General features: G+C 55.2%; 1 protein-coding gene across 1 annotated transcript in view; it reads left to right on the forward strand.

The window, feature by feature from the left end:
- Nucleotides 1-345: 345 nt before the first annotated feature.
- Nucleotides 346-16,985, forward strand: part of ZSWIM9 (zinc finger SWIM-type containing 9) — a 20,587-nt gene continuing 3,947 nt past the window's right edge. The window contains exons 1-3 of the mRNA XM_029924338.1: nt 346-723; nt 1,267-1,539; nt 8,158-8,700. Coding sequence (XP_029780198.1) covers nt 587-723; nt 1,267-1,539; nt 8,158-8,700 — 953 coding nt within the window. The 5' untranslated portion in view covers nt 346-586. The remainder of the gene's footprint in view (nt 724-1,266; nt 1,540-8,157; nt 8,701-16,985) is intronic.

A 16,985-nucleotide genomic window follows, 5' to 3' on the forward strand; every position in this document is an offset into this window, starting at 1 on the left:
CTCGCTCAGGGTGGGCGGGTGTAGCTGTGGGCCCGAGAAGTGACTGACGGGGAAAGGAGAGTCAGTGGAAGTCGCTGCGCGAGGCACGGCGGGAAGAGAGGCGGGAGGCAGCGCGGGGCATCCCGGGAGCAAGGGCCAGGCCTGGCTTCGGCGCGGAGCATTGTGGGAGGTGGACGCCGCTCCGGGGCGGGTAGGTGAGTGGGGAGGGGCTGGAAGGGTGCACATCTGGGGGAGGGGAGAGGCACAGCTGGGTGGGACAGCGGAGATGGGAGGGCCCGCGGCAGGAGGGGCAGGGAGGGCTTGGGGAGACCGAAGCGGGCCGGGAGGGGCTGCACCAGGTGGGGAGGCGCAGCTGGACGTGGGGGAGCATCTGGGGTGATGAAGCCCATCTGAAGACGTGGGGGCCATGTCTAACACCAGGATGCACATCTGGGGAGTAGCATAACCGCAAATGAGAGGAGGGAACCACAGCTGGACTTGAGGGAGTGTCTGCGCAGGAGGGACCACAGGCAAATATCGGTGACACTTCTGAGAATTGCCCACAAGTGAATGGGGCACACACCTGTGGGCGAAAAGTACACCCTGGATGTGGAGCGGACATCTGGATGTGGGAGCATCTCGGAGGCAGGGGCTATGGCTGGATGTGGCGACCCATGGGGTCACCTCTGGGAGAGGGACAACAGCTGCATGTCGGAGACACAGCCAGGGAGGAGGGAGCCACAGGTGCGTGAAGAATAGGACTGGGGTGGAGGGGGCCGTGACTGAAGGTGGGACGTCATCTGGAGATACAGCTTCTTTAGAAGAGGGGACAGATGGATGTGGGTTATGGCCAAGGGTAGAGAGATAGAAGGGGGCTTTTTATAAGAATGGGGGCGCTAGAGGCAGGACTAAGTGGAGGAGAGCCACCAGGAGGAGGAGGAGGTCTTAGCTGGAACACATTGGAGGAGGTGTCCACCACTGAACTGAGGGGTCATATTTTGGGAGAGGGACCCCAGCTGTACCTAGGGGCGCATCTACAGAGGAAGGGGCCAGAGCTGAAATTAGGGACCAGGATGCCAGGCTCCAACTGTCCCAGGACTAATGCAGGGAGGGGAGAAAGCCAAAGCTGGGGTGTAGACTCGTATATAAATATTAATGGGGGTGCTTCCCGCTGTGGGCCCCACCTGGAAAGGGGCACCAGCACCAAAGAGGCAGGCGGAAAATGGAGGAAGGAGGATACTCCACTGGGGATGGCTTTGATGTCCACGTGCCCCCTCTGCCACTCAGGCGCCCCAGGATGGAGTCCCCACCCAGCACGGCAGGCCAGGAGGAGCAGGAGCTGCGGGAGCGTGCCTTCTTCTCGTGGGCCGAGTTCAGCCGCTTCTTCGACGCGTGGTGCCAGCAGCGCCTGGCGCTCTTTTTCGTCAAGAGCTCCATGCACCTGGCGCGCTGCCGCTGGGCCAGCGCGCCCCCGCTCTACACGCTCATCGACGTGCTCAAGTACAGCTACGTTCGGCTCGTGTGCAAGGACGTGCGCGCGCCCAGCCGGCCCACCGTGGGGTGCGTGAGCTGAGCTGTGCCCTCTTGGGCGCTGGGTGGGGGGTGGGGGGTGGAGGGGAAGCAAGGGGGAGGAGTAGGCAGAGAGCCCCCGCTGAGAGACCAGGAGGGAGAGATGCCCACTAAAACAGCTAAATACACCTTGCAGGGAGGCCAAGAGTCAGGGAGAAAGGGAGACAGCCAGTCAGCTGGCAGGACAAAGGTAGCACGCACAGCAAGTGAACAGGGTGGGCTCCAATTACAGACTTAAAAAAAAATTTTTTTTTACATGTATTTATTTTTGAGAGGCAGAGCACAGGCAGGGGAGGGGCAGAGAGAGGGAGACCCAGAATCCAAAGCAGGCTCCAGGCTCTGAGCCATCAGCACAGACCCCCACGCAGGGCTCAAACTTATGGAATGCGAGATCGTGACCTGAGATGAACTTGACCATTTAACCGAGCGAGTCACCCAGGCGCCCCAAATTACAGACTTAAATTTGTTTTAATGTTTATTTATTTCTGAGAGAGAGAGAGGGAAAGAGTGAGACACAGAGTCCGACCTCTTAGCACAGGGCCCCAGGCAGGGGTCAAACTCACAAACCATGAGATCATGACCCGACCCAAAGTCGGATGCTTAACCAACTGAGCCACCCAGGCACACCCCAAATTACAAACTTTAACAGAGACTTTTATAAAGAGACAAGGAAGTGAGATGGACATATTGAAGAAAGCCAAGAAAAAGGAGGCACGGAGCCAGAAACACCAGACAGAACCAGAAAACCGGGTGAGAGCCAGCTTTGGGACACATAGAAAGCACCCAGAGCCAGACTGAGCTGCAGAGAAAGCCACAGGACGAAGAGAGAAAGGTCCATCCATACATTCCGTAAATACAGGGCCAGGTCCCACACAGGGGCGAGCGATACCTCAGAGGGGAGAGAAGGCGTTGAGCAAGACAGACACGTCCCCCGCCCTCGTAGAACTTTGAGACAGGACAGGGAGAGTGACATGTTTCATGAACAAGCTCACAGTTCCTACAAATGCAATGCTTTCCAAAAGAGAGCTAGCAGAGACACCCAGGTGGCCAAGGGGGTTTTAATTGACCCCCCCTTCTAAATCAGAGCCTTCCCCATGCAATGTTCGGTTTCCGGCTTTTCTGGAAACACGGGAAGAGGCTGAGCCCGCGTTCCTGTGAAGCAGACGGCCACTCCAGTTAGACTGGGCGACGGCACTAGGTTTGCCCCACACCCTACCGCTCCCCGTTGCCTGGTACGTGGCCCCCCCCCACCGCTTGTTTGTTTTGCCCGCCCAGTATGTGCATGAGTTTGAAACCCTCAGTTGGAGAGCCGTGGGCAGGAACAGGGCACTTAAAGACAGGCCCCGTATTGCAGGGCTGCTGTGAGGTTCCCGTGAGCCCAAGATGGGGGAGGGCACGTACCCGGTGCCTTGGAACATGGGCGGCCGGGGAAACGGCAGCTATTCTAGAAGTCAAGAGCACAGACTCTGAAGTGGCAGCCTAGCCTCCAACCCCAGGCCTGCTGCAGTTAGCCAGTGACACTGAGCAAGTGACATCACCCGTCTGGGTCTCGGTTTCCTGCCTTGGAAAGTGGAGGAAGTCTCCGTATCAATCTCCTAGCTTTTGTGAGGATTAAATGTGCTGATGCAGACACGTGGCTCCAAAGACGACGTGAGCACCTTCTGACAGCGATTCTGGCCGTAGTTATTTAAACACTTATTGGGAGTTTACTGTTCTTAGTAGTTTACTCACTTCCTGTGGAGAAACAGAGACACAGAGACCCGGGAGCAGAGCAGCATCAAACACCCATCCTCACAGAGAAATCTAGAATGCTAGAGCCCAATCCTGGAATCTTTCTTCGTTAACAGAACCCAGTTCTAAGTAACAAACCCTTATTGAGCACCAACTGTGCGCGTGCTTGGAACCCAGATCTCGTCTCCATGCTTGAGCCGCCGAGCACCTGATGGAGGAGACAAAGACCAAGAAAAAAAATGTTTATTTTAAGGGAAGTAAGGGCCCACAGTTGTGAGAGAGAAGAAGTTGAAGGGGGGGGAGGGGGATAAAAGAGGAGTAGGCAGTTTCATCTGAGAGCTTACAGGGTGCTCCTGGAAGACTTCCTGGAAGAGGTGACCAGTAAATAGAAGCTCCAAGGATTCTCTTTGTTTATACATTTATGGATATAGGTATTTGATTGACTAAAACAGGCAGCGCTTGCTATGCGCAGGCACTGTCCCCAGTGCTCTGCAGATATGAGAGGGACAGGAGGAGCGGGGTTGGGGACTGACAGGCTGGTGGTGCCCCTGGCTGGGGAGACAGTGGGATGGTCCCAGGATGGGGAGCCCAGGAGGAAGGGGAGGCTGGCGAGCCGGTTCAGGGATGATGACTGGGGGCCCACGGTTTCCAAGACCGGCTCTTCCCCCAGCTGCTCAGGCCGCACCACTCCGGTGTCACATCCCAGGGACAGCCCCTAGGCCAGGGTACTATAGGGGGAGTCTAGTGTGTGAGACAGGGCCGCAGATGTGGGGGGAATGGTGTCATGGTCTTGGCCGACGGGGCTGAGTCCAGGGGCCAGGACTCATCTTGGGGGCGTCCTGGGAGGGCTGTGAGCAGGGGCAGCTCTGGGTTTAGGATGATCCCTTCAGGGGCCCTGCAGGGGGTGGGGGGGATGGACTGGAGGCGAGAGACGGGTAGTCAGGGAGGAGGCTGGGAATGAGGGTCCTGAGAACACACATCGGGACTTTCTCTCCCTGGTCACTCTGTCCCCCTTTCCCAGAGGACAGTCAGAGAAGCCTTCCCAGAGGAGGGGATGCTGGTTTGAGTTGTGAAGGATGGGTAGGAGCTAACTAGGTGCAAAGGAGGACGAAGAAGGAAAGAACTGAGTAGGTCGGTGGCAGCGGGTGTGGGCAAAAGTGGATGGTTGGACGCGGTCAGAAGGCGCCACAGGCAGGACTTGGTGCTGGGAGGCTCGATGTGGCGAGCCGGGGGTGGGGTTCGCACAACTGGATTCCGTCATTCCTTGTGACACATTTCCCGAGCACCTACCAGTGCCAAGAAGACAGCAAGCAGGCAGCCAAACAGACAGACATCTCCTGCCCACTTGGACCTCCCATTCCGAGGCGGGTGGTACTACCCCCCCCCCCAGCCAGGTGTAAAGTACAGAAAGTGCAAAACCAAGTGTGTGGAAGGCTGTAGTAGACCGTCCGCCGAGGTCTCGGGACCCCAGAGGGGACGTGCTGTTCTTGGCCAAGAGGCACAGCCTCACAGAGGGGCGACCTCCCCGCCGAGTGGGGACTTGTTCTCAGGGCTGAAGCACTCGGGCGGAGAGAGGCCAGACCAGAGAGTTTCCAGGGGAAGTGTCAGGTGAGCTGGACGTTTTGGTCCGTCCAAGATGGCTGCACGTCGGAAATTTCCTTAAGTCCCTCCCGACGCTGCTGCGTTTGTGTCTTGTGTATCACGATTTGCATACTTACCATATTCCTAAATTTGCGTTATTTTGGTTGCTTTAAATAAGGCAAAGCGTCTCAGGTTGTTGTTGTTTTTTTTATTAGACTTTTAAGATCTGGCAGGCTCCCTGGATTTTATTTGACCTCCTGCATAGAGGAGAAAAGGGACGTGTCAAGGATCCCCTTCCAGTTTAAATATCTGTCCCGGGTTCCGGGAAGGCTCCCCCTTCTCAGGGGCCGTTTGGAAACAATCTAGGAGCATTTTAGGGAGTGCGACTGGCATGGTGCCTGGGAGCCAGGCTTCTCCATCACTCGCCAAGCCCTGGACGGCCCCTGTTACAGGGCTCTCTTGGGTCCGCCCTGCAGCTCTTTTTCATAAATAAAGTTTTATTGGAACACAGCTCGGCCCCTGCATTTACATAGGATCTAAGGCTGTTTTCACCACGCAGCCACAGAGCCTTTGTGCTCTCTGGCCTTTTGCAGAAAAGGCAGAGTCAGTCCCTGCTCTAAAGCATAAAGCCCCCTACCCAAAATGCTGACAGCACCCCTCATGGAGAAACACGGAGCCTCCTTTCCCAAAGTGGTGTCAGTTTTTTTAAAGTATTATTATCAGGGAAGTACACCCTGATTTTCAACCCCGCTAAGCTCTTTCATTGTTTACAGCTCTGGTTGTAACTCCCTAATCAATTTCAGCTACTGGGCCACGCCCTGCTGTCTGGGGACCGTCATCCTAGACAGGGTCCTGTTCACACACAGACGGGCGAGAGAGTTGGGGGTCCGACCACATACAGCTGGCAGAGGGGCGCCTGGCTGGTCAGTTGGTGGAGCGTGTGACTCTTGATCTCGGGGTTGTGAGTTCGAGCCCCACAGTGGGTATAGAGATTATATGAAAATAAAATCTAAAAAACCAAACCAAACAAAAAAGAGCAAAAACCACCCCGCACAGAGCTGGCAGACTTGTGAGTGGAGTATCGGGCAGCAAAAAGGAAGGGCACAGTGTCGGAAGCTGGTGAGTGAGAAGTGCGAGTTGCAGAATCCATAGAGAATGTGACGTTCAGGCTAGTTGGCTGCTGCTGTGACAAGTTACCCCAGACCGGAGTGTGTGAAAACGACGCAGTGCTGCGGTTTCAAGCTCTGAGGGGCACACGTCCAGCACGGGTCTCCCTGAGCTAAAAATCAGGATATCTGGATGCCCCGGTGGGGAATCTGTTTCCTTCCTTTCTCCAGCTTCTAGAAGCACCCATGTTCCCGGGCTTATCGCTCCTCCAGCAGAGAAGCATTCTCTCTGTCTCTGTCTCTCTCTCTAACTTGCCTCTCTTGCTTCTCTCTTCCCCTTACGAAGACCCTTGTGAGTACCCAGGCCACATCTCAAGACCCTTAATGTAATCGCGAGTTAAGCAAAGCACATGCATCATCCGTCAACAACTCGATGCATTTCCCCAAAATAAGATGCACATGTCACCAGTACCCAGGACAAAGGAGTGCACGAGTCCAGTGCCAAGAAGCCCCTCAACGCCTCCCTACGGTTAGCCACGCAAGGTTGTGACCGCTGCCTGATCTCTCTATATCAGAGGCTAGCTTTCCTCTTGTTGAATTTTCTTTTTTTTTTTTTAATGTTTGTTTGTTTGTTTATTTTTAAGAAAGAGAATGATCAGGGAAGGGGCAGGGAGAGAGGGAGACAGAGGATCTGAAGCAGGCATTGCGCTCTAACAGCAGAAGAAAGCCTGATGTGGGGCCTGAACTCACGAACCATGAGACCATGACCTGAGCCAAGGTCAAGGGTCAGATGCCTCCCTGCCTGAGCCAGCCAGGCGCCCCTGAACTTCCCATAAACAGGACGGGTGGTGGTTCATCATCTTTCACAGGCTTCTTTCCGGCCAGTGGGTTCCTGAGATCCATCCACGTTTCGGGGGATGGTAATGGTCTGTTCCTTCTTCCTATTGGTCAGTGCTGTGTTTGAGGAACCCATCCCTACTTACTATTCCACTCTACCGTGGATACCGGGTTGTTTCCAACGTCGGGCTAATGTGACTAGCGCTGCTGTGAACATTCTGGGACATTCTCTTGGCGCCCATCTTCAGGCTTGAGTGGAAATCCCGGGTCCCGGAGAGGCACGTGATCAGCGTTAGCAGATACTGTCACGCGGTGTTCCACAAGTGCCTTGGATTTTACACGCCCATGAATGAGAAGTCCGTGTTGGGCTCGCCCCACCTCCTGGTCTGTGCTCCGTGTTTATTTTGTCTTTCTGGCATTTCCCTGGGGTTTGCTGTGTATTCCGCTGATGACTGACGGGTTGGAGCGCCTTTTTGTGTAGACAGTCTCAAAACCTAAGAACCTACCCCCCCACTGCTTATGGGTACCTAAAAACATAGGCAGGAAGGCGAAATACCCACTTTGGGAGGTGGCTACTTTGGGGGACAGAGGAGGGAGGGGACTTTTGGGGGGGCCAGGTTGCACAGAGGCCCTCCACTCGCGATGTTGCTAAGTGAGAAATGGATACGGCAGTCCCTGCAGTGTTTTATTTCTTAAAATTAAGATAAAGATGATAAACTAGTCGCGTTCACTTTGGATAGAGATGGAGCAGTAGGCACAGAGTCTTAGGGGGCCCTGAGCGCGCAGGACGTGAAGTGCTTTCCACACATCAACTCTTTGAATCCTCACAAGCCTAGGGAGAAAGGTAGGATGCTTATTAGCTCCCTTCCAACAGGGGGAAACTGAGGCACAGAGGCTTGAAGTGACTTGCCCCCGGCCACACAGCCTTTGGCAGGATCATAAGGCTCTCTCTGTCTTCCATGTGCTGGAAACAATTCTTAATTTTAGAAAATAGTCCCGGGCACCTGGGCGGCTCTGACGGTTAAGCGTCTGACTCTTGCTTTCGGCTCAGGTCATGATCTCAGGGTTGTGAGATGGGGCCGGAGCCCAGCGCCGGGCTCTGCCCGGAGTGCCCAGCCTGCTTAAGAATCACTCTCCCTCCCTCCCCCTCCGCCCCTCCCCCGCTTGCATGTGCGTGCGCACTCGCTCGCAAGCTCTCAAAAAATAAAAAATAAAAGTAAAGTTTCTCTCTCTCTCTCTCAAAGAATAAAAATAAAATTCAAAAAACATATCGAAAAGGAATTTAAAAAAGGAGAGAGAGAGAGGACAAGGGCGGAGGGTGACGTGACGGCGCCGGTGGTCGTTCCTCCCGCAGGCCCCCCCGGCCCGGCTGCCCGGCCTTCATCATCGTCAAGCTGAGCCCGCTGCGGGACCGCCTCGTGGTGACGGAGTGCCAGCTGACCCACTCGCACCCGGCCTGCCCGCTCGAGTTCGCCTACTACTTCCGCCCGGGCCACCTGCTGGCCAACGCCTGCCTGCCCGTGCGCACCACCAACAAGATCTCCAAGCAGTTCGTGGCCCCGGCCGACGTGCGCCGCCTGCTCTCCTACTGCAAGGGCCGCGACCACGGCGTCCTGGACGCCCTGCACGTGCTCGAGGGGCTCTTCCGCACGGACCCCGAGGCCAAGGTGGGGTGTAGGGAGAGGCGGCCGGGGGCGGGGGAGAGCCACGCCCGAGCCTCGCGGGGCACCCACTCCCCCGGTGCGCCCGTTGGCCCCTTTCATCCATCGCTCCGCGCGCGGGTCCTTGGCTGGGTGCTTAGCGCTGGCGCCCTCACCGAAGTGCTGGGGGCTTCCGCACTGCCCGGTCCCGCCGCCCCTGGCCACGCGTGGCTGATCGAGCCCTTGCAATGTGGCCGGTAGGACCGAGGACCTGAATTTTAAGGTGGATTTCTGTTTAACGCGTTGCGATCTCGGGCTGCCTTGCAGAGGAACCGGCTAGAAGTCCCTCGCCGTCGTAGGCACACCCAAAGGTGATCGGGCGTCAGCAGGGTTGGGGGCCAGGGCGAGGAGGACTCAGAGCGGCAGGACATGCCCTTTAAGAGACCACATTTTTGAAACCTGGAGGACACGGGTAGGAAGTGCACAGATGAGAAGCATGGAGTCTGATGGACGCCCGCAGAGTGGAAACCGCCCCTCCCCACCCCCCAGGGCAAGGCTCAGAAGGGAGGGGCTTCTGCACCCAAGGTGACGAGAGAGGTGACAGAGTGAGGGGCAGATCGGAGGAGGGGCAGGTGAGCGCATGGAGAGGGACGGTTAGCGGTAAGGGCCTTGTGTTCCCGGGAGGGGTCACCGAGGGTCTCTCTGAAGAAATGCTGGTGAAACTGGAGACACTGGAGGCAGGGGACCCCCCATTCTGTCTTCAGAGGGAGGGGACTCCCAGGCAGAAGGAATAGCCAGTGTAAAGGTTCAGAGGCTGGAGCATTCGAGCTGTCTGTCCAAGAGGAATCTTTCTGCGGCTTTCATCCAACTTCAGAGCTGGGGTGGAGGTGACAGGAGGAAGGAAGGAGGCGGGGACAAAAACTAGGTGCCCCCCCCCCCAGCTGTTCTTTGCTCTCAGCCATGGAAGAGGTCCCAAGTCAGGGGCACCTGGGCGGCTCAGGTAAGCATCTGACTCTTGATCTCCGCTTAGGTCATAAGCTCACGAAGCGTGAGATCGAGTCCCGTGTCAGGCTGACAGTGCAAAGCCGCTTGGGATTCTCTCTCCCTCTCTCTCTGCCCCTCCCCTGCTTGCGCACAAGTGCGAGCACTCTCTCTCACTCTCACAAAATAATAAATAAACTTTAAAAAAAAGTTGCAACTCAGGGTCGCGACAAGAAGCAGGTGCAGAGCGCTCCCCCATCTCCAACTCCTGTTCCGGAACCAGCCGCGGCTCAAGCCACGAACCCAAGCCTAGCGCTCTATCCACACGGAAAACTGGTGATAATTTTAGTTAACAGTCATCAAGCACTTAAGTGTGTGCTAAGCATGACTTTTAAGTGCTTTACACGTTATAATTCATTGACATCTCACCAGAGTGTTGAGGAAGGAGTTCACCTTTCTTACCTCCATGTCACAGACAAGGAAACTGAAGCACAGAGAGGTCTAGTAACTGGCCTGAGGCCACACAGCTACCTCATGATGGAGCTGGACCTGACCTACTCATTCTGGGATCCGGGATGTGCTTTGCACTGCTCGGCCATTCCCCAGTTTGGAAATGAGGCTCAGCCCCCTTCCCCTCAGTTCTAGCCTCCAGAGAGTTGAGGGCCGCACCCGAGTCAGTTTGCTGCTCTGTAAAATGGGGGTACACACATGCGCTCCCCACCCCCACTGGTCTGCGCTGAACTCTTCTTTTCTCCGCTGTCCACCATCAACTAAATCAGCCACAGCTGCCTTCCCTGGAAACACCTGGGCTGGGCAGGGCTGCCTCCGTGGGAAGCAGCTCAGGGACAAATGAAAGACTTCAAGGTCAGGGGATTGTCCTTTAACTTCTGGTTTGGAAGGTTCCTGAGTCTGCTTTAGTCCACCTTGATCCTTCTATTTTTTATTATTTTTTTAAAGCTTATTGAGAGACAGAGAGAGAGAACGAACGGGAAGGGCACAGAGAGAGGGGGACAGAGGATCTGAAGTGAGCGCCATGCAGACAGCAGAGAGCCCGATGTGGGACTTGAACTCACGAGCCACGAGATCATGACCTAAGCCAAAAGGGAAGGTCCAATGCTAACCCACTGAGCCACCCAGGCGCCCCCACCTTAATACTTGTAAAGGAAATGAGGACGACATTCTGAAACACTGAGACAGACTAATGAATGGGTTATTCCTTTTTTTAAATGTTTATTTTTGAGAGAGAGAGACAGCGTCAGCAGGGGAGGGGCAGAGAGAGGGAGACAGAATCCAAAGCAGGCTCCAGGCTCCGAGCTGTCAGCACAGAGCCTGACATGGGGCTCGAATTCACGAACTGCGAGACCGTGACTGGAGTTGAAGTCGGACTCAACTGACTGAGCCACCCCGACGCCCCTGTGTCTTTACTTTTAAGTTTATTTCCACTTTATTCCCTCCCAGGCAAGGTAGCATATATTTTTTTAAGTCTTTCTTTTTTGAAAGTGAAGAGGGGTTTTTTAATGCTTATTTATTTATTTTTTAATGTTTATTTATTATTGAGACAGAGAGAAACAGAGCATGAATGGGGGAGGCAGAGAGAGAGAGGGAAACACAGAATCCGAAGCAGGCTCCAGGCTCTGAGCTGTCAGCACAGAGCCCAATGCAGGGCTCGAACCCACAAACCGTAAGATCATGACCTGAGCCGAAGTCAGACGCTTAACTGACTGAGCCACGCAGGCACCCCTGTGTCTTTACTTTTAAGTTTATTTCCACTTTCTTCCTTCCTGGGCCAGGTAGTATATATTTTTTTTAAGTCTTTCTTTTTTAAAAGTGAAGTTTTTTTTTTAATGCTTATTTATTTTGAGAGAGTGTGCGCATGTGTGCGCTTGTGTGCACAAGTCGGGAGAGCGGCAGAGAGAGAGAGGGAGAGAGAGAATCCCAAGCAGGCTCCAGGCTGTCAGCGCAGAGCCCCATGTGGGGCTCGATCCCACAAGACCATGAGATCCTTTCCTGAGCTGAAATCAAGAGTCGGTCGCTTAACCGACTGAGCCCCCCAGGCGCCCCAAGGCGGCATATTGCCTATGCTTTGTTTGTATCTTGCTTGAGATGCTGGGTGTTGGGACTTGCCAGATATGAGTATCTTTCATTCCCCAGGGGCTGGTCAAATCCCCCTGAGAAAAGTCTCTTCTTGCCCGGAGGAGGGTGAGGGGTGATGGGTAACGAGGGGGGGGATGGGTAAAGGCCAGGCTGAGAGCTTCCAGGAGCCACACGGGGAACGAGGGCTGGGGAGCTGCCTTTGCGTGAGCACCGTGGACGGATGCCCGGTCCCTCATTGGGCCCTTTCTGTTCTACCCTCCAGCCACCTGGGGGTGAGCAGAACTTGACCTTGAGAGGTCTAACTGCTTCTTAAACAGCCATCGTGTCTTTTCTAACCCCCGACCCTGCCCACTGCTGCCACATCGTCCTTTTGAAGATGCTGCTGTTGGTCCTCAGCATTTTCCAGTTGCTGGTTCAGGAATTGCGGGGTTTGGACTTTATTTTGCGGAGAGCGGGGAGCGATCATCTTGTCCGTCTGTTTCCCAGCTTCCTGAGTTTGGTTCCTGTTGTCTCCTTTTCTATTGCTCCTGTCCTCAGGGAAAAAAATCCTTTTCTACAGAAACCTCTACTGGAGGTTCGGGGCAGACAGAGGGGTCTGGCCCTCCTGTCACCTTTATGTGGAGGTTTCGCCTGGTTCTTTTGAGTGATTGGACACGTTGAAAGAGTTCTGTATCTTTATATGTTAAGTTAGTAAAGCAGCGCCAGGGCGCCTGGGTGGCTGAGTTGTTAAGCGTCCGACTTGGGCTCAGGTCATGTTCTCACAGTTTGTGAGCTCGAGTCCCGCTTTGGATAAAACATGAACCTCGGGTGAACCCCACTTCTCTGTCTCCCTCTTTTTCTCTCTCTGCTCCTCTGGGGTTCTCCCTCTCTTTCTCCTTCTCTCTGTCCCTCACTCCCTTGGTGCCATTTCTCTCTCTCTCTCTCTCTCTCTCCAAAAAAAAAAAAGATAATAAGCAGTTCTTTATCCAGTCCCAAGAGGAGGCTAAGCAACAACGAGGTATGATTCTCTCTATTCTCTCTGCCCCCCAGCAGGCTCCTGTAGGAGGAATCACTTTTGTTGTTTGTTATTGTTTTGTTGTTTGTTTGTTGGAGGGGTTCCTTTGCAAAGCCAAAAGCCTGGGACCCCCTGAGTGGCTGTGGCCCGCTTGGTCTGAGGAGGGGGCCAGACAAGAGCAGTGTACCCAAAAGCCACTGCCACAGTTTGTGGCCAGGACAGAGTAGCCGCTTCATCCGGGGAGGGGTTAAGACCTTTTATAATCTGCCCGCAAGGCAGTGATGATGGGCTGGGTGTTCCGTTCAGTCACGTCTCTGTTATTTCATTTGTGGCAGGCTCTCAGCTTTCTGGGCACAGGAATATCGTGTCTTCTCTCTCAGGCCTGCTCTGCCTTCTGAGAAAGGTAACCGGGCTCAGGCAGGCACAGAGGAGGACACTTGGGACGATGTCTATCCAAATGACCGCCTTGGCCCCTCTCCCACTAGCGGGAGCGTCTGCCGCAGACATAGTTGCGGGCGTGGGGTGCCTGACAGGGTTCATCAGCGTGGTTTGTGGAAGCAAAAGATTCGGAGCACCCAGAACCCCACCAGGGGGTAATGGTTCCGGGATTTCCGGGACCCCGGTCCCCGGGACACCCGGCGGCATCAGACACGGATGGAAACGGCTCTGGTGCATTTTGAGGTTAACGACAAGGTGCAGGACTGTGCGTGACGTGCTGTTTGTGCACGGAAGGGGAAGAAGGGGGATATGTGGCCGTGCTTGCTCGTTGCCACATAAAGAAACGAGAAAATACCAAGGAGGTGGCGTGGACGGAGGGATAGCGGATGGGAGGAGCGGCGGGAACAGCACCGGAAGACTGCGGCTGTGAGGTTTGTATGATTCGGTTTTGGACCCTGTGGACTTTTTTTTTTCTTTTTTCTCTTTAAATTTTTTAATTTAATTTTAGTTTTAGAGAGAGTGCGCCTGTGAGAGGGGCGGATGGAGGAGAGAGAGAGAGAGAGAGTGAGAGAGAATCCCAAGCAGGCTCCATGCTCCTCGCAGAGCCTGACACGGGACTTGATCCCACGACCCAGGGATCAGGACCTGAGCCCAAATCAAGAGTCTGTCGCTTACCTAACTGAGCCACCCATCATTTCTCGGCCTTTTGGCTAAGATCAAGTGTCTAACTTAGCCACCCAGGCGCCCCTGGGCCCTGTGGATTTGTGTACATTCAAATGGTTCTTTTTTTTTTTAATTTTAATGTTTATTTTTGAGAGAGAGAGAGACAGAGTGAGAACAAAGGAGGGTCAGAGAGAGGGAGACAGAATCCGAAGCAGGCTTCAGGCTCTGAGGTGTCAGCATAGACCTCGATGCGGGGCTCGAACCCACAAACCACAGAATCATGACGTAAGCCGAAGTCGGAAGCTCAACCGACTGAGCCACCCAGACGCCCCTCAAATGGTTCATTTTAAAAGAGAAGGTGAGGGGCACCTGGGGGGCTCAATTAAGCATCTGACTTTGGCTCAGGTTCTGAGCTCCCGGTTCATGAGTTCGAGCCCTAGGTCGGGCTCTCTGCTGTCAGCGCAGAGCCTGCTGCAGATCCTCTGTCTCTCTCGTCAGGGCCCCCCACCCCGGAACGGCCTCTGCGCCCCTTGCTACATCACACCGGCCATTTTCTGGGTGCTCTGCAAACAGCTAGAAACTGATTTTAGTTGTGGCGCCAGGTGCTAAAAGCTTTATGTGCCTTCCAGTTGTGCCGCTGCGGGACATGCCACGAGGTGCAGACGGGTTGCTTCTCCGAGCCTCAGTTTGTCCATCCGTAGAACGGGGATAAGGACTGCCGCTCCGTAGGACGTGTGGGCGGGCGCGTCTCTGTAACGGCAGGCGGGAGTCAGCTCTTCAGCCGTTATTTTTATTTGCTCAAGCTTTTCTTCGGGGCCATCCAGAGAGCGGCGCCGCGTGTGAAAACAGGGCGTGCGCTCACACGCAGGAAGGGGTGTGGATGAAAGGTGTCATGAGACGTGGCTCCTGAGGTTCTGTCTGCGGACCCACCCTCCGCGCCCGACGCATCCCTGTGCTGCCTGGGGTGACACCCCGCCAGCCCCGCGCCCTTGAACCCGGCCCCTGGGGTCACTTTCACGAAGGCCGAGGGCACAGAGCGGTCAGACTCGAGGCCCCAGCTGCCTTGGGTTCAAAGCCCCGCTCTGCCGCTGACTACCTGCGGGACCCTGGGCAAGCAACGGAAGCTCTCTGTGCCTCAGTTTTGCCGTCTGGGAAATGGGGACAGTAGTAACAGTGCCTGTTTCACAGGCCTGGTGTGAGAGTTGGAGGAGTTGAGGCCTTGGCACAGAAGAGCCCCGTCCTGTGTGGTGTGGGTCCTCTGGACTTCACTGCTGGGCGTCTTGTGTACAATTATTCCTGTTTGGTTTGCAGGCTGCCTCCTCCTACTTTTTTTTTTACTGTTTACTTATTTCTGAGAGAGAAAGAGAGAGCAGGGGAGGGACAGATAGAGAGAGAGATTCCAGGCTATAAACTGTCAGCATGGAACCCAACTTGGGGCTCGAACCCACGGACCGTGAGATCATGACCTGAGCCGAAGTCAGACACCCAACCGACTGAGCCCCCCAGGCGCCCCTCGCCTCTTCCTACTCCCGAGATGTCCCATCGGGCCCCCTCAGTGCCTGAACCAGCACTTGGCACGTCAGATTTGTTCCGTAAACATGTGGTATGGACGGACGTTCATTCACTGAGGCATCCCTCACCTTCGGTGAATCCCCCCCCACAGGGTCCCCCACACGTCTCCCTCCGCTCCTTGCTTCCCTCCCCAACCATTCTCAGGGATCTGGACTCGGACCCCCAGCCCCGCTACCTGTTAGCTCCGTGGCCCTGGGCAAATCACTCCCTGAGTGGCGTTGGGGACCCCAAGGCCGCCCTGTTTCAGCGAGGACCCCCGAGCTCAGCAAAGCCATCACACCCCCGGCCACAGCTGATTACACTGAAAAGGACACATTAAAACCAGCAAAGGGGAAAGGGGGGAGGGGTGGAGGCAGGAGGAGACCAGGCATGAGTGTCCAGCTGTTCTCTGGGGTTTGGCTCTGCCGGCGACCGTGTGTTCCAGGCTTGGGGTGCCGCCAACCAGGGAGGCCCCCTGAGCCTCCATATCCAGGGATTTCTGCTGGGGTTCAGCCACATAGACGCGCCTGGCTGCCTGAGTGGCCGGCCTTGGCCTCCGGCCCCTCTGGAGGTCAGGCGGGTCCTGTGAGGTGCAAGGCCCTCACCATAAATCATTCCTTCCACTAGACGATCTAGAAGTGGCCCAAGGTGCTCAGACACCATTACCCGGCAGGGCCTTCCTGTCTCCCGGCAGCTCTCTTCCTTTGCCTGGAATATTCCGGCCCGGACCCTGAGTTAATCCTTGATATCTCAGTTTCCATATCTTCAACAGAAGGAAAGTGACGGTCCCCCCTCAGCGATGGCCCTCGCTCCCTCGGACGCCCCGCACCACGCTCAGTCTGCGTGCCGTTCTCTTTAGCACGCTGTCCACGCGCAGGGAGCCGACACCCAGCACACACTGATCGGGGGCCAGGCGCTGCTCCCCTCGCTTTGTGCAAAGGAGCCCGTGTGATTATGTGCTCCCCCCACCTTTGCAGGGGGGAGCGGCGCAGCACAGAGAAGTTCAGACACTTTGCCTACGCCGCACAGCCGGCATGTGAGCTCACACAGCCGGGGAGAGGAAACACCCCAACCCGCTCCAGGGTCCGGAACGCTTCGCCGCCCTGAGTTTTACGGCTCTCGGACCTCAGCCAGTCCTACAGGGCCAGAGAGGCATCTCAGTTATCCCTTGAAGAATGGAAGTCAGGTTCAAACTCGTCAAGGGCCTGCCTGTTCTGGCAGAGTCTCGACGCAAATGTGTTTTGCTCTATTTACTTTTCTGTTACTCCCGACTCCCAAGGAGAAATAGACAAAACCTCGAAATTATCGAAACACGTCACTCTTTTTCACCGGTTATACTTAGGAAAACTTTTGTCTTTGCATTTGCTTCTACCCTAGAGATTTCTTTTCTTTTCAAGTTTATTTGTTTTGAGAGAGAGAGTGAGTGCAGGGAAGGGGCAGACAGAGAGGGAGAGAGAGAATCCCAAGCAGGCTCTGAGCTGCCAGCACAGAGCCCAACGTGGGGCTCCAACTCATGAACCTGTGACATCATGACCTGAACCGAAACCAAGAGTCGGACGCTTAGCAGACTTAGTCACTCGGGCGTCCCTGACACAACTTTGTATGATGGTGCAAATGTCCTGTGGCATTTAGGAGAGCAGCCCCAAGCCTCATGTGGCTGGCAAGCACTTGAAATACGTCTAGTGTGACTGATGAACTAAATCTTTATAGGTTGCCAAATATTAACTCATTTAAATGTAGGGGCACCCTGGGTGGCTCAGTCAGTTAAGCACCCAGCTTCGGCTCAGGTCACGATCTCGTGGTTCGTGGGTTCAAGCCCTG

The sequence above is a fragment of the Suricata suricatta genome, chromosome 16, assembly GCF_006229205.1.
Source record: "Suricata suricatta isolate VVHF042 chromosome 16, meerkat_22Aug2017_6uvM2_HiC, whole genome shotgun sequence".
NCBI lineage: Eukaryota > Metazoa > Chordata > Mammalia > Carnivora > Herpestidae > Suricata > Suricata suricatta.